This window comes from Gigantopelta aegis, chromosome 6 (assembly GCF_016097555.1).
Source record: "Gigantopelta aegis isolate Gae_Host chromosome 6, Gae_host_genome, whole genome shotgun sequence".
NCBI lineage: Eukaryota > Metazoa > Mollusca > Gastropoda > Neomphalida > Peltospiridae > Gigantopelta > Gigantopelta aegis.
Window position 1 is genome coordinate 7,773,971 of NC_054704.1, and position 22,732 is coordinate 7,796,702.

General features: G+C 37.7%; 1 protein-coding gene across 2 annotated transcripts in view; it reads right to left on the reverse strand.

Moving 5' to 3' along the window:
* Window positions 1-10,376: 10,376 nt before the first annotated feature.
* The window catches only part of LOC121375359 (coiled-coil domain-containing protein 78-like), a 51,335-nt gene continuing 38,979 nt past the window's right edge, over window positions 10,377-22,732 (reverse strand). For both annotated transcript variants that reach the window (XM_041502774.1, XM_041502775.1), the window contains exons 13-21: window positions 22,157-22,207; window positions 20,839-20,927; window positions 19,327-19,405; window positions 18,980-19,105; window positions 16,606-16,802; window positions 14,241-14,415; window positions 13,544-13,584; window positions 12,152-12,322; window positions 10,377-11,732 (exon numbers count right to left, since the gene is read on the reverse strand). In XM_041502774.1, the coding sequence (XP_041358708.1) occupies window positions 11,627-11,732; window positions 12,152-12,322; window positions 13,544-13,584; window positions 14,241-14,415; window positions 16,606-16,802; window positions 18,980-19,105; window positions 19,327-19,405; window positions 20,839-20,927; window positions 22,157-22,207 (1,035 nt within the window). In that variant the 3' untranslated portion in view covers window positions 10,377-11,626. The remainder of the gene's footprint in view (window positions 11,733-12,151; window positions 12,323-13,543; window positions 13,585-14,240; window positions 14,416-16,605; window positions 16,803-18,979; window positions 19,106-19,326; window positions 19,406-20,838; window positions 20,928-22,156; window positions 22,208-22,732) is intronic.

Sequence of the window (22,732 nt, forward strand, 5' to 3'; positions counted from 1 at the left end):
ATTCCATAGCACCACCACCACCCCCACCCGCCTGCTACCGATTTAATCGGGCTGCTGGTGCTCCCTTGCACCTGCCAGTGCAGGCGGTCCCTCCTCTCCCCTCCCCCAACCTTTCCTGTCATGGACGGAGGAGCCGGCCAAGGCCGGCTCTTGTGCCCACGACAAGCGTGCGCTACAACAGCTTGTTCTGAATGTGCACGTAAAACCCTATGACATGACATGACATGACATGACACAGACAGGACATCACACCTAATCAGAGAACGAGTCCAGTGAGATTATTGAGTCATATGACGCATGTACGCCAGGCAAGTGCTCTACCGACTGTGCTAGCCAGCGATCGTTAGCGGCAGAGGGTGGGGATACCAGATGAATGCAGGGAAGTACACGAATCTGAACGACAAAACAGAAACACATGATCAGGGCCGTATATCTACACAAATAATAGAGGTTTTTTTATTTAACGACACCACTAGAGCACATTGATTTTTTTTATCTTATCAGCGGCTATTGGACGTCAAACATGGTCATTCTGACAAATGTTTTTTTTTAAAGGAAACCCACGGTCGCCACATAGGCTACTCTTTTACGACAGGCAGCAAGGGATCTTTTATTTGCGCTTCCCACAGGCAGGATAGTACAAATTATGTCCTTTGTTGAACCAGTTATGGATCACTGGTTGGTGCAAGTGGTTTAACACCTATCCATTGAGCCTTACGGAGCACTGACTCAGGATTTGAAGTCGGTATCTGGATTAAAAATCCCATGCCTTGACTGGAATCCGAACCCAGTACCTACCAGCCTGAAGACCGATGGCATAACCATGACGCCACCGAGGCCGGTCTATATCTCTACACAAATGCAATTGAATGGTCATTTGGCAAAATGGTGGTTGATTCCATTAATCTCTATCCAGTTTCTCGTCTTTAAGAGGACATCCACTCCCGAGGAAATCCTTTATTGCAGATTTCGTCACTCTTGTATCGCCACAGAGGACTGCCACTTCCAGACTAGTTTACTACATCAAAGCTAGCATCTGGCAGAGCTGCTTCTGCTGAGTCCGAGACAGGTAGGTGATGGTGTGGACAACCCAGAAGACGGAGGAAGCTCAGAGTAAGCGACATGTAGGTGATGGTGTGGACAACTCAGTAGATGGAGGAAGCTGAGAGTCAGAGACAGGTAGGTGATGGTGTGGACAACTCAGTAGACGGAGGAAGCTGAGAGTCAGAGACAGGTAGGTGGTGGTGTGGACAACTCAGAAAACGGCGGAAGCTGAGAGCCAGAGACAGGTAGGTGATGATGTGGACAACTCAGAAGATGGAGGGAGCTGAGAGTCAGAGACAGGTAGGTGATGGTGTGGACAACTCAGTAGACGAAGGAAGCTGAGAGTCAGAGACAGGTAGGTGATTGTGCAGACAACTCAGTAGACAGATGAAGCTGAGAGTCCGAGACAGGTAGGTGATGATGGTGTCAGGACGGAAGCTGAGAGTCAGGTAGGTGATGGTGTAGACAACTCAGAAAACGGAGGAAGCTGAGAGTCAGAGACAGGTAGGTGTGGTGTGGTGGAGGAAGCTGAGAGTAAGCGACAGGTAGGTGAAGACGGAGGAAGCTCAGAGTAAGCGACATGTAGGTGATGGTGTGGACAACTCAGTAGATGGAGGAAGCTGAGAGTCAGAGACAGGTAGGTGATGGTGTGGACAACTCAGTAGACGGAGGAAGCTGAGAGTCAGAGACAGGTAGGTGGTGGTGTGGACAACTCAGAAAACGGCGGAAGCTGAGAGTCAGAGACAGGTAGGTGATGATGTGGACAACTCAGAAGATGGAGGGAGCTGAGAGTCAGAGCCAGGTAGGTGATGGTGTGGACAACTCAGTAGACGAAGGAAGCTGAGAGTCAGAGACAGGTAGGTGATTGTGCAGACAACTCAGTAGACAGATGAAGCTGAGAGTCCGAGACAGGTAGGTGATGGTGTGGACAACTCAGAAAACGGAGGAAGCTGAGAGTCAGAGACAGGTAGGTGGTGGTGTGGACAACTCGGAAGACAGAGGAAGCTGAGAGTAAGCGACAGGTAGGTGATGGTGTGGACAACTCAGTAGACGGATGAAGCTGAGAGTAAGCGACAGGTAGGTGATGATGTGGACAACTCAGTAGACGGAGGAAGCTGAGAGTCAGAGACAGGTAGGCGATGGTGTGGACAACACAGAAGACGGAGGAACTGAGAGTCAGAGACAGGTAGGTGATGGTGTAGACAACTCAGAAGACGGAGTAAGCTGAGCGTCAGAGACAGGTAGGTAATGGTGTGGACAACTCAGAAGACGGATGCTATGACATCCATTGAATACGATCAGCCAATATGTCTTGTACACTTATGTACCCAACAAAAGTTGCAATCAGTCCGGCGAGGGCGGATTTTAAAGCAGTCGGTTGAATGCTGGTCTGAGGCGCTTGCATCGCCAGTGAAAACAAATGTATAGGGTTTCCTCCGATGACTACGTGTCAGAATTACCAAATGTTTAGCATCCAATGATTAATTAATCAATATGCTCAAGAGGTGTCGTTAAACAAAACGAACTTTAAACATTCCTGTCGGGCGTTTCACTGGTCTTGTACAAGGCGCACGCGCACGATTAAATTAAGTATTCAACTGGCTACCTCATACTGAATAAAACGCTAAATGGTAGTCATTGAAAAAAACCCAACGAACATATCAGATTAAAAGTAAAATGACTTGGCTCAGTCACGTTGAACGTAAACACGCAATAAGCATGCTTCATTTCGTTTTGAATGTCAAATCAGACATAACCCACACACCCGCACCTATACTGCATTGCAAAGAGCGCTGGGGCATGAAAGACGATATCTTAACAGCCTAGTAACACATTGTGAAAGACACTGACGCGTCTGTTTAACGGGTACGAGTCTCCCCATATTACTCCATGGCTACATATGATCCTCGTGCAACCTTCACACAACTCTACTACGTTATGTTTTGGTTTTTTTTACAAGTCCTATTATATCCTGAACATGAAACTAACTGGTAACAGTGAAAAAAAAAATCGAGTTCCAAACTCATTTGTCGCCAGTGTTTGATAGAACCCCTAAAACATAAAAAAAATTCGTTGACGTCAGGCCATAATTATTGGTACCATCTAATTTTGGTACACCAAACTACCGACACATGCGTTATTGGCATGTATTATTTAACACACCAACGTTTGCGCTGCTCAAACTGAGTACAATAAACGTTGGAAGATTACATGCCGGGATTTTTGTATGTGTTTACATATCATTGGTATTCTTCTTGCAATAGGCGAACTTGTTGGCCTATTTCAACATTTAAAAACAGGGGCAAAAGTGCAGTTATAAATTCTGAATTGTATACTAGAATAAATATATCTTATGGCTATAATATCACGTTTTTTCCGTCTTGAAACGACAGTTGAACATTAAACTTTTATACTGAAATTAGTTTCCGGCATACTTAGTAATTCACCTGAATCATTTGGTATACCCTCAGCATAATTCCGAAAGATTTAAAAAAAAAATTCACGTCACCGACATGATTCCGCAAGTAAGCTTTCAATTAGTCGAATGAAAGGTCAACTGGACAGGAGCTCCAACTGGCTGCTGTTAGATCCACAGGTAATAGTTATTAACCAGCGAATCTAATTTTCATTAGATTGTTATTTGCACCAAGGTTTAACATTTAAGTAGACACAGTGTTAGATTGTACAAAATATTAGTCCAATGCAGTTTTTATAATTAAGCAGTATTTATTTCAATGAAAAGTGATTTAGCAAACAGGCCATTGGCCTATATTAATTCCTCTCCTCCATTGTAATGGGTCATACTATTATCAACAACTTTTTGGCATTAAAGGAAACATGTCACGTAAACCATATTTGGCACCAACCATGTACAATTAATTATAAATTGAATCACCTAAAAAAAAAAATTATAAAAAATTAATTACTTAAAATATCTCCATAAAAGAACCCCAGATACGAGCTCTTAGCGGAAATTGCCGATCTTTAATGAGCAGGGCAATCACGAGGTCCGTGACGTCAGAGACGCGTCGCTTGATCTGAAGCCTCACACTTAAAAGCATTAGTCCGTACCACTCATAAAGAATCTAAGACTTGCACAGCTTACCAAAAAAATGAGTGTTCGTTCGCAAAACGTTTTGCCGTATCAATATGAGCTGTTAGTAAATGAAGAAAGACGCACATTTACTTACAACAGTGATACTGAAGAAAAAAACGGATAGCGAGTCGGAGGGTGGAGAAACTGATGGTGCCAGACCAGACCGGTCGACCAATTTACAGCCCGGAGCCCGAAAGCAACCCGGAGACAAAACCAAAACTCGGATGCTAATGCCGAGGTGTATACTGTTCATATTTAGCATAAAGATACACCTCGATATGAGTATTTAAATATGTAAAAAATATAAATGTAGGACAAACATTTTTGGTTTTTTTTTAAAAAGAAAATGTCGCATTTTTTTATGTTCGGGCTGTACATAATGAAATCTGTATGCACAGTGTAAACAAACGCTCTAATTTACGACAAGGCGCTTCACTTTCATTAACCTGGCTTGTAAAACAACATAAATGACTTGAGAGTATAATCAACTTTTAAACTAAATATATTTCTATTTGCATCAATAGAACGAAATGGGGTTATAGTATTTTTCTCTCATAAAAAAAGTAGCATATTATTAGGCCTATTGGTAGGGTGCGTTAGAGTAAAAACGACCACTCACGATACCCAAGTGATAATTTTCTTTTCTTTGGTACTACGTAATTGGTCAGTTTTGTAATTTTAGATGGGAAAGTCTACTTAATCGAGGGTTTTACAGCATTATTTACAGTAATGAAGCAGGGCGGCTGATAATGTCTATTAACATTGTACTATAGTCGCGACAGGTTACGCCACAATACCCTGTGATCTTAAAAAAACTGGCACGTATTTTGTACGTATGTCTAGACCGTGGTAATCACTTACCTGGTCGATACCCTGCAATATACACCTGCCAATCAGGAATCACATGTGCAGGCCACGGAAAGAAAGGACCAATTAACTAAAACAACACTCCGATTCTCAAGTCAGCCCGTGGATGAAACATAATAGTTATTTCGACACCGACAGTAGTGGGTTTTTTTTGTATTGAACTTCGTGTTGCTTTGGAGCTTCGGGCGATGAGGAACGTTTTTGTGACGTATTCCGCCCGAAGATTAAAAACATTATTTAAAATTAATCTCAGTTTGGCCAGCGATGAAGTTAGACGTGGTTTCATGCGCTCTCAACTTACCCCCCCCACCTGGGGGGACTGATCGCTAGTTATGGATCGCTGTTGGAGTACCGCGTCGCGTACACCGGGTCACGGGCAACCGTGACCTTGGTGTATGGCGACGCGGCTACAGCCAAGAGGAAGGGAACTAGGAAGAGGAAACGTGCGCCAGGGGCGGCTCAGGCGGGGACAAAGCTGGCGGCTCAACCGCCAGTGGCGGTCCCGTCTGCGTCGCCGCCCCCACCACGACCAAACCGGACGGATCGACGGGAGGCGACTCGCCAACCAGCCGGACCGACTGTTCAGATGCGGGAAGTGGAGCAGCCAACCAGTGCACCGCGACCAGCGTCACCTGTTCCCGCTCGTCGTTCGTCTGCGTCGAGACCCCCACCCACGGGGGACTCCGCGACGGCGACTCTGGATGTTGGGGCTGTCAAGAGGAAGGCCGTGACCCCCCCGGAGGACCAACCAGCCAAGACGCGGCCTTCTACTTCCTCTTCGGGTGACTGGAGAGTGGCAGCGCGGAAAATCAAAGGCCAGTACTCTAAGTACTTGGTGGGAGACGTCACGGACCCCGACAGACTGCCAGGCGGGGTCTACGAAGAAAACTTCAAGACGTTTCCCGATGGCCACCAGGTCGCCATCCACACGGTCAAACTACGGGGAGTGGAAGCTATAGTAGTGACGTCGCGCCGGAATGATCTTTACCGACAGGGATTCCTCAGCCATGACATGGATAACAACACCATCCACAGAATCATGAAGATCGTCACCGGCGCCCAGTACCCACAGATGGTCCACTGCCTTAACACCCACAGCTACAGGAGACTGGTGCCTCACTTTGAGGAGAGGAACAACATCACCTCCCGTAGATGCTGTGCACCCAAACGGCCTTAACGAGGCCACTCGCGTGGACATATCGATCGGACTTTAAACTTTTAGATCTGCGTTCAAATTTTATGTCGAAATTACTTTTTTTTTTTTAAATATTATTAAATAGTCCGATCCTCTCTTCTTTCTCTTATTTAATTTTGGACTGTCCTTCTAAAATGCTCCAAATTATATAAATATTCGACCGAGCAGTCAATTCTTTTTTATTTTTGGCTTGTAACCTTTTTATTTTTTTATCTATTAACTTCTTTACTAATTGCTATTTTCAAAATTCTGCCCAGTTTCTACCACCCCCCCCCCCCCCCCCCCCCCTCCATCCCGAGTCAGGCCACCGATCTTATCGGAGGTCGGACTCGGGATGGGCGTGTTCGAAACCCTAGTGGTATATGGGCACGTTAAACTAGTTATCATCATCATTTAAAATTATTATTGTTTTCTACACGTTTTTTTAAAAACATATTTAAATACATCGTACTGAGATGTATCCTCATGCCAAATCCCATGTTTGTATATGCCATATTTAATTACTTATTGACGTTTCCTTCTTCGGACGGTGAATACAGATTTTGTTATGTAGGCCTACAGCCCTAACATGAAAAATCTTCTTTTTTTCCAAAAAACATAAATTAATAAAAAATTCTACATTTTTGTTTTAACATATATAAATACATCATGCTGAGGTGTATCTTTGTGCCAAATATGTACAATGTACACCTCGGCATTCGCAACCGAGTACTGTTTTTGTCTCCGGGTAACGTTCGGGCTCCGGGCTGTACTGACACCAAAGTACTATGCGGTGTTGGTGTCCAATCTTTTCTTTTGCGATAAAATACACGCGTCTTTCTTCGGATACAATCCTTTGGAAAACCATAAAAAGACAATCCCGATCGTTTAAACTGTTTATTTTTACACCCAAAGGCCGCGCAGTACGGCACTGTTGGACTGAAAAGATCGTAAGCCCCTTACTCCATATATAAACAGTTAACAACAATGGAAGAGTACAGCGGCTCTGACGTCACTTCCCTTTTTTTCCGAACGCTCACGAAGAAATATGCATAAATCGTACTTTGATACTGATTAGCGTAATTTCTTCATTTTAAGTTAACTACACGTATTTTATTGTTATAAAGTTATTTGTATATTATTTTTATATCATTTTTCTTTTAAAATGAGCTATAATATGGTCTCGTGTCATGTTTCCTTTAAGTAATTATGATGGGGTCTAACACATAATACACCAAACCAAAATGCCCATCGGAACTGAATTACAGCAAAAGCTGACTTCTTGATGGCATGTAATACTGTGTATCTTCAGCTTGATATGCAAAATATCAAACTTGATTGAGTTGCTAATAACAGGATACAACCTCCCAATACTCAACCCCCCCCCCCCAAAAAAAAAAAAAAAAGAAAGAAAGAAAGAAGAGAAAGGAAGAAAGAGAAATCAACAAAAAACCAAAACAAGCAACAACACAAAATCGCCCCAAAACCCAAGACAATCAAATAACAAAAAACCAAAACAAGCAACAACACAAAATCGCCCCAAAACCCAAGACAATCAAATAACAAAAAAAACAAAAAAACAACCCCAACAAAACAAACAAACCCTACCCTAAAAAATCAGCCACCCAAAAAACAAAACAACACGTTAAGTATTAAAGGCACGGTAATACACCTGTTCACTTACGAAACGGCCCAAAGAAATATTGCTGGAAAACATACATTTACTGTGTCCTGAAAAATATACTAACTCCATTGAAAATGCCCCACCCAATTTTCAGTTGTTGCTATCACATGTGCGAGTTTGCTATGAACACACAATGACCCTAAACCATTGTATACAATTTTTTACTTATTTATTGTCTACCAGAATACAACCATTTATACAAAATCAGTTTAATGTATTATTGTGTCCTGAAAAATATACTAACTCCATTGAAAATTCCCCACCCAATTTTCAGTTGTTGCTATCACATGTGCGAGGTTGCTATGAACACACAATGACCCTAAACCATTGTATACAATTTTTTACTTATTTATTTTCTACCAGAATACAACCATTTATACAAAATCAGTTTAATGTATTATTGTGTACTGAAAAATATACTAACTCCATTGAAAATTCCCTACCCAATTTTCAGTTGTTGCTATCACATGTGCGAGGTTGCTATGAACACACAATGACCCTAAACCATTGTATACAATTTTTTACTTATTTATTTTCTACCAGAATACAACCATTTATACAAAATCAGTTTAATGTATTATTTCTTCTTGTCACATAATTTTTACAACTACACATCTGTCTAGTGGATTTTTAATGGAGTTTAGAATACTTTATTCAGCCAGGTACACAGTTGTCATATCTCACTTGTTGTCAGTCTTTTGTTATGTGTATATAGAATACTACATGAGTGGTCATTAGGTATCATTTATCTTAAACAGCAAGTGGCAAGATACATCGTATCTAATTGACATGAATGTAGTATTCCATTTCTTACATATTCTAAAAAGTACATTTAAACGTCTTTTCCAACTAAACCATATTTACAGTGCTTGCAGTTTATTTATGTGTCACAGAACATTCAGTTTCATGTGGACTTCATGAATTTTGATCATGCTTATTTCATTGGATGGTTTGGCTGTGGCAGCTGGTCATCAATTGTATATCTATACCCCAATATTTTCATGTGATATCATAAATAACATAACCATAAATCAGAATTTATATTTTGTTCTTTGGTTGCTAATGCTTGTTCTTTAAAGTCTTCAAAATGATATATGCTAGAGAGTGTTAGCTGAAGAGGAAAATATATAGCCCATTTATTTCAAGTTGTGTATACAGGCATCTGAAAACTGACAAGTCCATCAATTGGCACAAAGTATTTATGCAAAAACAAATTCAGGAAACCAATTTTGCTTTGTGTAACCCATCAAGACCAGGTAAATGATGTCCTGACTTTAAAGGGACAGACCCTAGTTTCAGCCCATGGAAATTAACACTAAGTTTAGTTAAAGGGACAGACCCTAGTTTCAGCCCATGGAAATTAACACTAAGTTTAGTTAAAGGGACAGACCCTAGTTTCAGCCCATGGAAATTAACACCAAGTTTAGTTAAAGGGACAGACCCTAGTTTCAGCCCATGGAAATTAACACCAAGTTTAGTTAAAGGGACAGACCCTAGTTTCAGCCCATGGAAATTAACACTAAGTTTAGTTAAAGGGACAGACCCTAGTTTCAGCCCATGGAAATTAACACTAAGTTTAGTTAAAGGGACAGACCCTAGTTTCAGCCCATGGAAATTAACACTAAGTTTAGTTAAAGGGACAGACCCTAGTTTCAGCCCATGGAAATTAACACTAAGTTTAGTTAAATCTACAAACCTGTAAAACATTTGGATAAAGTTACAATTGAGTGAAACATGAGTCTGTGACTTTGAAATAGTAAAATACCCTCTAAAAATAGACTAAAACTTGACTCCATAACTGTTACCGCTCAGATGCACGTGTGTTTTAAAAAATATGAGAAATGCATTTTATGATATTAACAACACCAGGATGACCAAAAACACTTCGAATGTACGGAAATGGATAATCTAAACAATAAAATCTAAGCAAAGTATGACTTCAGTTATCAAAAAAAGGCTCTAATAGTAAAAAAAATGTCTTAGTGTTTAAAAACCAGGGTATGTCTGTTTAATGAGTGAATAACAAATGGGCAAAATTAGACTTGCATCATGCAGGGCTTCTAGATTATGGTAGCCCCACTCCCATGGCTAGTGATATTCAATCTTGGACTAGTAAATAACTACTATTGCCATGCCCGACGGTTAGTAAAACATTTTGTGTTAAATGGTGCAGTTGTCTATTTAGTAAATATGAATATCCTGCCCCAACCCCCACCCCTAAAGTTAGTGCTTTTAAGCTCTATCTCTCTCTTTAGGCGACATATTTGATTTTTACTATTATTTAGTAAACTTGTATTAATTTAAAGTAAAGTAGAGCTAGTGAATTTTTAATCATGGCTAGTAAATGTTTTAAATCACTGATCCCATGGCTAGTGGATTTTATAAAAATTCTAGAAGCCCTGCTCATGGGCAAAGCACTAACGAACTGATTGTCACAACTTTTAAAGGTTTGTGTAATCATTGTGACTGTGCTGTTAGTAAGTCAAATACAATTTAACACAACACAAATACAATACAAAACACAATTTATAAACCATGGCCTTGATGGTTCAAAAGATCCATTTAAAACTAAATGGCCAGTACAGTTATAATATGACACTGGACAAAACATTTTTGAAATCACAAATGGGCAAACTGATTAAAAAACAAACTGACAATATGGTCTATCACAGGCTCATAATACAACATTATATAATATGTTGTACAGAATTACAAATTACAGTGTGGTCTATCACAGGCTCATAATACAACATTATATTATATGTTGTACAGAATTACAAATTACAATGTGGTCTATCACAGGCTTATAATACAACATTATATAATATGTACTTCACACAATGTAACAAAATTACAAACTGACAATGTGGTTTTAACCATTACGTCTATCACAGCTTGGCTCATGATATCACAAGTTTACTTCTCACAAAATGTCAAAATACAGTCACTTCTGTTTAAACCAAATTCAAAGTACAACATATATTGGTTTTTACGTATTCTAAGTTTTATACTACAATTTAAAAGTTATATTTATTATGTCAAACAATAATGGTGATGATTATGTCTCTGTCTTGTCTGTAAATCCATATTGTTATTATTAGAGTTGTTGTTGTTGTTATTATTGTTATGTTATATATATTTCTTATCTTTATATGCTGGCACCAGATTGTTTGGTAATATTCAATAAACCAAATTTAATTGAAACACAGAGTGTAGGATTATACAGATGACAATAAGTAGGCTGTGCAAATTTGGTCCATTGTGTTGTACATAAATGTCATATGAAATATGTAGAAATAAACAAAAAATGTGTTATCTGATGATTTTTAATGTATGTCAACATAGCACTTCATATCGCATCACATAATTATGTGTTCATTGGCACCGTGTCCTCCATAATAGACTTCAAATCACATCTCATATATTAGTTGTTAGCTACATACAAACCTTTCTCGATAAGACACAAATGTAAACTTTTTAAAAAGGTATCTCGAAATTAAAAACATTTGAGATAAAGACATGGTTGTTTTTTATTGTAATATTTTACACTTTTCCATTGCCATTCTTGTTAATATATGACAATGATAAAAATATAGATAAAGTCATAAATTAAAACATTTTCAGTTTCAATGAGCATATATAGTCTCAAACTAATTGCATTCTGTTTTTGACCGTTATTAATCCACTGAAATGATACTGCTGTATTATGCTGATTGGGGCACCACCACTAAGACAACGGTCTGTGGTGTGAAGCGGTGGGTTACTGGCGCCGTGTCCTGTTTTTGAGAACCTGTCTCTCGGTGAGAATGAGCTCCTCCTGTTGTAGACCCAGCAGCTTGCGCAGACGCGTGATCTCCTGCTTGTACCTGAAACACAAACAGATCTCACCTCGGGTCAACCGTACAATCAACATTTTGATGAAACACAAACAGATCTCACCTCGGGTCAACCGTACAATCAACATTTTGATGAAACAGAAAATTCCCCTCATTTTTTGTGATTCTCTGGTATTTCATAATAAAAGTTTTTTTTTTACGACTCATCTAGTGATGTGACTGGCATTTTATAAAACATCTACTTTACTTTACTCACCTAGTGAGGTGACTGATATTTGATAAAACATCTACTTTACTTTACTCACCAAGTGAGGTGACTGATATTTGATAAAACATCTACTTTACTTTACTCACCAAGTGAGGTGACTGATATTTGATAAAACATCTACTTTACTTTACTCACCTAGTGAGTTGACTCTGGTATTTTATCAAACATCTCCTTTACTCACCTAGCGAGGTGGCTATCGATGTACTCCTGGCTCTCTCTTAGCTGTTCTCTCAACATCTGGTTTTCACTGAGGAGCTGAGCACGTTCGTCCTCCAGATGCTGCTGTGTGTTCAATGTAAATTCTCTCATCTGTTTCCGCAGATAGCCCCAACTGTCTGCCTTGTCACCCAGTCTGGCAAAACACATTGTTAACTCATAGTCAGTATGTTCTGTGATATGGCTAGTCAGTTAACATTGATTTGCAGGCATCAAATAGATACAAATAACACATTGTTAACTCGTAGTCAGTATGTTCTGTGATATGGCTGGTTAGTTAACACTGATTTGCAGCCATCAAATAGATAAAAATAACACATTGTTAACTCATAGTCAGTATGTTCTGTGATATGGTTGGTTAGTTAACATTGATTTGCAAGCATCAAATATATAAAAATAACACATTGTTAACTCATAGTCAGTATGTTCTGTGATATGGCTGGTTAGTTAACACTAATTTGCAGGCATCAAATAGATAAAAATAACACATTGTTAACTCATAGTCAGTATGTTCTGTGATATGGTTGGTTAGTTAACATTGATTTGCAAGCATCAAATATATAAAAATAACACATTGTTAACTCATAGTCAGTATGTTCTGTGATATGGCTGGTTAGTTAACACTGATTTGCAGGCATCAAATAGATAAAAAACCCACATTGTTAACTCATAGTCAGTATGTTCTGTGATATGGCTGGTTAGTTAACACTGATTTGCAGGCATCAAATAGACAAATATTCAGTGGGTTCCATGGACAAATGCTTCAATTTACAATGGACATATCTATATGGAGTTTTTCAATTTGTAGTGTTTTTGTTTATTTGATACCAGCAAATGTTTCATTTGTGACTACAGGCTTATATCTTCGATCAAAACTGACATTTGCATGCATCAAATAGACAATAACACCTGCAAATCTAAAACATCCACATGGATATCTTCTAAACATGTTGCTAATCTCTGTAAATCCACTGAGAAAAGTATGAACATGGGAATTCTAAGACAATTCACTGCTTAACATACAGTTTGGACTGTATTAATGATTTTTGAGTACTTAAGATGGCCATTTAAGACAGGTGGCTGCTTAAGACAGTTGGACTCATCTATAATAAACATAAATTAAAGTGGATTTTTTTTAATACAAGAATTAACCAAGCCCAATTTGGCTTAATGTCTATACCACTAAGAACTGGAATTACATCATGCTGTTGCCTTGTGTGCAAAAATATATATAATATATAAAAATATTTTAAAAAGAAAAAAGGTATACATAAGAGTTATCCCCCTTAGATATCTACATATAGACTACATGTGATCACATTTTTAAAAAATATTACAATTTAAACCATTGCTTTACCTGGGATCTGTAAAATCAGCCTTGTCCCCAAAGAGTCCATACTGAAAGAAATAATTTTCAGAGAAAACGTTAATTCTGACAGGTTCCAAACAACATGAACTGACACATCTGTACTGTGGCACCAGAGTATAAAACATGGTAATGATCACATTTTACAAGAGACAGGCAGTTATACACACAAAGGGTACCGGTAGTGTATTCTCCATAAATATATACACCTAATAAAACACTGTAACTAATACTTAAAACAGCTAGCGAGGTACATAGCAAACTGGTTCGAATTTTAAAAATTAAGATGAGAATTTTCCATTTAATTTCTATATTATGTCCAGATGTGAACAACTAAAACCAGATTAACTTACTAAACCAGATTGATGTACTAAACCAGATTGAATTACTAAACAAGGTTAACTTCCTAAACCAGATTAACTAAACCAGATTTACTTACTAAACCAGATAAACTTACTAAACCAGATTAACTTTACTAAACCAGATTAACTAAACCAGATTGACTTACTAACCCAGATTTTCTTACTAAACCAGATTAACTTACTAAACCAAATTGACTTACTAAACCAGATTAACTTATTAAACCAGATTAACTTACTAAACTATATTTTGTTACTAAACCAGATTTTGTAAGTAAACCAGATTTTGTAAGTAAACCAAATTTTGTTCCTAAACCAGACTGACTTACCCTCAGTTTGATGCTGTCTACATCTCCCCGGGTGCGTGCCAGTTCGGCGTTCAGTCGACTGACCTCCTTCAGATGTGACGACGACAGTTCGGAGTCTGACAGTTTGAGGGTGTATTCATCCGGTCCCAGGTCAATGTCTGTCATCCCTCGCGCCTCACATGTCTGGCGCAGATTCCTGGTGTGAAGAAAAACAACAGCAGTGCATAAATTGTAACTTTAAAATGGTATTTTAGCAGAAATCATAACTTTAAAATGGTCTTTTAGCTTAAATCATAACTTTAAAATTTTATTTTATCATAAATTATAACCTTTAAATGTTATTTTATCATAAATAAAAACTATAAAATGGTATTTTATTTGTTGGTGGTGATATGAGTATATTAAGATGGCTGGTAATGAGCATATTAAACAAACTTTAATACATGAACTACAATACAGTCTGTCTGTAATTAATGCTTGTGTGATTGCAGTTGCTCAGTCTGATGATGTTACGTTTGCCAGTTTCAGGATAACATTAATATACCTATTATTGTGAACTCTGTTAGCAACTTAAAGACTTTAAAAATGATTCCACTACCACACCCCTCCCCACCACAAAAAAGAGAAAAAAAAGAAATCAAGGAACAAAACATTCTAATGGTTGAAAGATGCTGACACAGATATTGGTTTTGAAGGAAACCATTTTTTTCACAGTGTGCATTTGTGCAGTACCATGACGAGAGGACTGCAACAGACTTTCTTTCTTTACTCTGCACATACACACACATTCAAGCACCGAGAGAAAAACAAGCAATAATTTTTCTTCTTATTTTGCTGATTCCCCCACCCCCAGATTTGTGTCATTTCAAGTAAATGCCTCATACCTAACCATTGCTGGTCAAACAGTGTTCTGAGATATCATATAAAACAGACATTCTATTTATTTGACTGTGTTTACCTGTATACTATAAGGAGAGCCTCGTAGTCATGCACTGTGGTGTGGAGACGTTTCTAGACTGTGTTTACCTGTATACTATAATGAGAGCCTTGTAGTCATGCACTGTGGTCTGGAGACGTTTCTAGACTGTGTTTACCTGTATGCTATAATGAGAGCCTTGTAGTTGTGCACCGTGGTGTGGAGACGTTTCTAGACTGTGTTTACCTGTATGCTATAATGAGAGCCTTGTAGTCATGCACCGTGGTGTGGAGACGTTTCTAGACTGTGTTTACCTGTATGCTATAATGAGAGCCTCGTAGTCATGCACCATGGTCTGGAGACGTTTCTAGACTGTGTTTACCTGTATACTATAATGAGAGCCTCGTAGTCATGCACCATGGTCTGGAGACGTTTCTAGACTGTGTTTACCTGTATGCTATAATGAGAGCCTTGTAGTCATGCACTGTGGTCTGGAGACGTTTCTAGACTGTGTTTACCTGTATGCTATAAGGAGAGCCTCGTAGTCATGCACCATGGTCTGGAGACGTTTCTAGACTGTGTTTACCTGTATACTATAATGAGAGCCTCGTAGTCATGCACCATGGTCTGGAGACGTTTCTAGACTGTGTTTACCTGTATGCTATAATGAGAGCCTTGTAGTCATGCACTGTGGTGTGGAGACGTTTCTAGACTGTGTTTACCTGTATGCTATAATGAGAGCCTCGTAGTCATGCACCATGGTCTGGAGACGTTTCTAGACTGTGTTTACCTGTATGCTATAATGAGAGCCTCGTAGTCATGCACCATGGTCTGGAGACGTTTCTAGACTGTGTTTACCTGTATGCTATAAGGAGAGCCTCGTAGTCATGCACCATGGTCTGGAGACGTTTCTAGACTGTGTTTACCTGTATGCTATAATGAGAGCCTCGTAGTCATGCACCATGGTCTGGAGACGTTTCTAGACTGTGTTTACCTGTATACTATAATGAGAGCCTCGTAGTCATGCACCATGGTCTGGAGACGTTTCTAGACTGTGTTTACCTGTATGCTATAATGAGAGCCTTGTAGTTGTACACCGTGGTCTATAGACGTTTCTAGACTGTGTTTACCTGTATACTATAATGAGAGCCTCGTAGTCATGCACCATGGTCTGGAGACGTTTCTAGACTGTGTTTACCTGTATGCTATAATGAGAGCCTCGTAGTCATGCACCATGGTCTGGAGACGTTTCTAGACTGTGTTTACCTGTATGCTATAAGGAGAGCCTCGTAGTCATGCACCATGGTCTGGAGACGTTTCTAGACTGTGTTTACCTGTATGCTATAAGGAGAGCCTCGTAGTCATGCACCATGGTCTGGAGACGTTTCTAGACTGTGTTTACCTGTATACTATAAGGAGAGCCTCGTAGTCATGCACCATGGTCTGGAGACGTTTCTAGACTGTGTTTACCTGTATGCTATAATGAGAGCCTCGTAATCATGCACCATGGTCTGAAGGCGTTTCTTAAAACACTGAGCCGCCTGACTGAGTTGCTCTTCTCGCTCGCGGTGTGATCGTCGGATATCCTTCAGCATGCTGTCGATGTACTCCCGCATCCGCGTCTCCTGGGGCTGGCCGGGAACACCGCTACCCTTGTCAACAAAGTCCTACACAAGAACCAAGCTTTTAAACAATTAAACCAACAAAAACCCCAACCCACATTAGTTAATGCTTGTTTGTTTTGTTTAACAACAGTACTAAATCACATTGATTTATTAATCATCAGCCAAACATTTGGTAATTCTGACATGCAGTCATCAGACGAAACCTGCTACATTTTTCCTAATGCAACAAGGGATCTTTTATATGCACCTCCCCACAAACAGCATAGCACATACCACAGCCTTTGATATACCAGTTGTGGTGCACTGGCTGGAACGAGAAATAACCCAATGGGCCAACCGACAGAGATTGATTCCAAACTGACCATGCATCTAGCAAGCGCTTTACCACTGGGCTATTTCCCACCCCAGGCCCCAACCACATCAAGTGCAAAATAATAATCATAAAATGTGTAGATTTAGGCAGAGATATGAAATAGTCAGAAGAACATTCAAATGTTGTGACTTTTTAAATTTCAAGCTAACAGACATTTAACTCTTTTTACTTCCTAATTAACAATCGGAAAACATCCTGACAGAACAAAATTTATAAAGTGAAATTTATAATTTTCACCCTATATTTTTCAACCTAAGGAAACAACTAACATAAAACGTTTTTCTTTGTGGTTTGTAATATTTTTAGCTGACATCCTAGTAAGTAAAATTACTCTAATAAAAATGTACACAAGAATTTAAAATGCTTATGACATTTCTATCAAGTTTATTTCACTCTGACTGAATAATGAGTGATTCCAACCACCATCTTCTTCATAGTCATTATTTTTTACAAATATTTCCTTTACAGCAATTTTAACTTCTATTAAATAAAACGTTCAAGATATTTTAAAGAAAATATTTTACAAATATCAAGCACTATAATCGGTGTTCATGTTTTGTTATCGGTAATTTTTCCCAAAATTTTTACTCTTTTTTTTTTTTCAAATACTGCCGCCACATGTTAAATATAAACAGCAATTTAATTATTTTTTTATAAAAACCCCACAAAACTGAGTGAGGTCTATTATTCTACCATATACTAGAGTTAACAGAATCAAGACAGATAACTCATGTGAATGTTGACAGTAAAGTTTATGAAGACCTGTCACATCTCCACAACACACAAGAATGGTTCTGAATGATAGTGTTGCACATCTTCACTACACAAAATTTGGATGGGAAAGAATTAAAACAAGAGAGTATTATAGACTTTTTAATTAGTTACAGAGTATGGCTATTTACGCTTTGGGTATTATGTCCATAGTGGGGTGGAACATATCCCAGTGGTAAAGTGCTAGTCTGATGCATGGTCAGTCTAGGATCGATCCCCATTGGTGAATACATTAGGCTATTTCTCATTCCAACCAGGGCACCACAACTGGTATATCAATTGCTGTGGTATGTGCTATCATGTCTGTGGGATGGTGCATATAAAAGATCCCTTGTTACTAATAGGAAAATGTAGCAGGTTTTCTGTCTAAGACTACATGTCAAAATTACCAAATGTTTGACACCCAATAGCTGATGATTAACAAATCAATGTGTTCTAGTGATGTTGTTAAACAAAAAAACAAAAACAAAAACAAATTATGTACATAGACTATGTAGTCGCATTTATTTTGTCATTCAGTGTATTTACTCATACATGTAATGGTAATATTATTTAAATTTATTACATACCTATATGACAATAAAATATTTATTATTATTTCTTTTTGATCAATAAATCTGCAGAATAAGGTGATAGTACACAGTGGACAATAAACAAGCTATATTACTGCACAATGTCACATTACAATCCTTTTATTCATCTGTCCATCCATACATCCTTCCTGACATACATCAATTGTTACATCCATCCTTCTCTACATCCATCGTTTCCTTGATTCATTGTTACATCCATCCTTACATCCCTTTCTCTATCCTTCCATCCCTTCCTTCTTCCTTTCTTCATTCATCCAAAATGATCCATCTATTAGTTCATTCATTCATTCATTCATTCATTCCAAGTTAAAGCCTGTGTTTCTTCTTGTTATATTCTGTACAATGTTCTAAGAAAGTAATTATGCATATAATATGTACTAGTTAAAAACATATATATATTCCTAAAAAATATGATCAATCAAGTACATGTATCTTGTCTCATAAATTAACTGCACCTATACTTGCTAAGAACATCAACTCACCGAGATATCCTCCACATACTTGACGAGTCTGGTGCGGAAATCCTCTCCCAGGTCTTTTACCTTGTGCTGGAGTCGATTCAACTGAGTCGTTAACTGTTCTCTTTCTCCACGAAGTGTGATTAGTTTCTGAAAAAAAAGTCATAAATCACCATCAGCTTGGACAATAACTCTACAAAGACTGAGCTCTGCAAAATCCCGCTCTCACAATCTTCTTTTTAATCCAAACAGTTAACATGGCTTTGTTGCACAAAACTGATCTTTATTATTTTATGTGTTCATACTAGATTACACCTACATTCAAATTACATAATTTTGTCTAAATTTATAAATATATTTAACTGACTTACTGCATTAAGTTCCGATATCTTGTGCTGTCGATCGCGACTAATATTCCGACAATCCTGCAATTCTTTAATCAAACCAGTTCTGCAAGCAAAACAATATATGCTAGTTAAATTAAAAATGTTATCATGGTCATTAAATCTATTAACATTCTTACAGAGAAATGGACAATGTGCAATTCCATGTACAGTAAAGTACTCTTATAACACACCACAAGGGACCATGATAGATAGTTTGTTATAGCACTAGTTCATTGTACACAGTTGTATTAATATATATGAAAATAAAACGGGACTTGACGACCAGTTCGTTCTATGCAGTAGTTCGTTCTAAACATGTTCGTTGTAAGTGTACTTTACTGTAATACAAAATGTGTTATATTTTAACAGAACTATCTTAGTAATTAACCTATAGCCTGTCCCATCCTACAATTTTCCTTTTTGTAAATAATTTCAGTTTGGTTTGACGTAAGAAAAGTAAAAGTGTTTTGGAAATAACAAAGAAACAAAACAAACTATTTCTGTGTGCAATTTAGAAAACAATAGGCTCAGAAATAAATAACTTGTAGTAAATTCCATAGTAAGAAAAAAGGCATTCCCTGTGTGATGGACTATACACAAAGTGAAGCTAAAACTCATGGCTTAAGTTGTCAGTGACTAAATTGCCAGTGTGGGGTCCACCTCGTAACTAATTGAAGGTGTTCTCCTGTGGTGCAATGGTCATAAGAAGATTTTTCTTCATGGATACATTAACCTTCTGACTACTGGATTAAGTTTTAACAAAAGCCATGTTGAGGGGGTACAAATTTATAACTTTCAGCTATCAAATGACCGCGACGTTCTGCAATTTTGCTGAAAACCACTTTTTCAGTTAAAAATGTTCAGGTATTTCTCATGCAAACACAAAAAACTAAAACAGCCTTTATGAAAATTAGTTTCAATCAGTGTTGTTCTTTTATTATTTCCGGTCAGTGATGTGTGCAAAACGGCTGGAAATTTCAATGTGTGAATGTACAGTATTCAGTATACAGTGTGTCGGTTTGTGAGATATCACGCTAATAGTAGTCAGAAGGTTAATCTCCTTTTTAGTCCCACAATCAATATTTGAAAGACTGTGGTATATGCTATCATGTGTGTGTTAACATGGATATAAAAGTGTCCTTGCTGCTGTTTGGTAGGAGTAGCCAATGTGAAGGATGGATATGTGCTCTGTCACACTATAGTAGATGTCACAATAATCATGTCAGACTAACAGAGGTACAGTGAAACCTCTCAAAACCAGACCCTCTGTAAACCGAGATTCCCTCAAAACCAGACATTTTTCATGGTCCTTTTTAAAAAATCATTACAGAAATTAACCTCTCCAAACTGGAAACCTCTTAAAACCAGACATTTTACTTGGTACCAAGGGTGTCCTGTTTAGAGGGGTTTCACTGTATTTGCAATTCAAAATACTTTAAGGCATCATTAAACAAACATTCCTTTCCTTTTAACACTGTCCTATGTATCAAAACTTACAGTCGATTTTCATATCGACTCGATTGGTCTCCGTATTCCAGACGAATTCGCTCCAACTCACTCTCATGACGACGCCTGTTGGCAAATAGCTGAAAACATAATGGTTCAATATTTTAAAAACATACACTACAATAGTTAATTTTAACAATATTTTAAAAACATACACTACAATAGTAATTTTAACTACATTTTAAAAACATACACTACAATAGTTAATTTTAACTACATTTTAAAAATATATACACAACAATAGTTAATTTTAACAAAATTAATTTCCACATCGCTATCAAGGATAGTTTTGTTTTCTTAGTTTGTAACACAATGAGGTTAAAGTAAGCTGGTATATATATATATATATAGAGGTTATTACCAGTGTTTTTCGGTATCGTCAATATCATATATTAGGAATAAAAATTGTATTATGCGAGCCTCTGGCAAGCATAATACATTATTTTTATTCCTAATATATAATATTGACGATACTGAGACACACAAGGGTAATAATCTCTTTATTATATAATCTCAAGCTTAATACGTGTTTTTATAAACTGTACATGCAACTTTAATTCCTGTCCGCCATTACTAGATATTCAAATGACGTAAGAATATGTGGAGCAAGTGTCTTTTTGAATGGAAATGATGTCGAACTCGAAAGATGTCCTTACATCAAAATAAACTAGTGCATAACGTTTTTTTATTTTTATAATGCTGGATAGCTTTCAGTGTAAAATTGCTATTGAAATGTTTTTATTTGATGACTATGAATACATACGTCAATTATGGAGTGTCACCCTAGTATGTTTGCTTAAATGTCAATAAACCAAGTGCTGTGACTTTGATTAATTTACATCTAGTTTGCTAAGTTATCAAATTCTTAAAGTATGTGATCTGAAAAATATCACATACTTCGATTGCACTGAAAATGTAAGATGTATGTTAAATATATGTGTGTGTGTGCTATATGAAATTGATTAAACAAGTTTAAGAATTGAAGTTTTATTAAGTCCACATTCAAGATTACATCATTGTCAAATGAGTTTAATAAAATTGTACAATACTTATAGTAGCTCAAAAGAAATTCTGGATGTATGCAAGATCACATGTTTTTCTAACATGACAATTGTTTAAAATCTCTGATATAAAACATGTTTTAAACATTTGAAATAACGGAGATGAGGGGAAAACATTTACATTTCTTTTCTTTTCATACTGTACATGTATGTGTATAATGTGTGAGAATATGAAAAGTTAATTTTGTGGTAACCACTTCAACTGATTGCTGGCAGTAATTAAAATAGTGGGTTTATTTACTACTTACTGCTTCTTCAACATTATCTCGGTCTTTTTGATTTGCAACAATTTGATCAACCTTTAAAAAAATAGAAATATATATTACAAATGTACCAGCAAGTGTGAACAACAACTTCCCCATTTACTTTAGTACTGACAACACAAAATATCTTACAGATGCATACACATATTTCTAGGAAAATACAGGGTTTCTGCCAGAGGGTACGGAGGGTAAAATACAGGGTTTCTGCCAGAGGGTACGGAGGGTAAAATACAGGGTTTCTGCCAGAGGGTACGGAGGGTAAAATACAGGGTTTCTGCCAGAGGGTACGGAGGGTAAAATACAGGGTTTCTGCCAGAGGGTACGGAGGGTAAAATACAGGGTTTCTGCCAGAGGGTACGGAGGGTAAAATACAGGGTTTCTGCCAGAGGGTACGGATGGTAAAAGTATGTACCCTAAAATCTTTGAAATCAATGGATATATTTTCATAATGTTTAGCTAGATGATAGTAATATGAAAACACTAATGCAATGTCCAATTTCAAAACATTCAAACCCAAAATGTCAAAGTGACTTTTAAATTGAAGAACTACAACCCCAATTA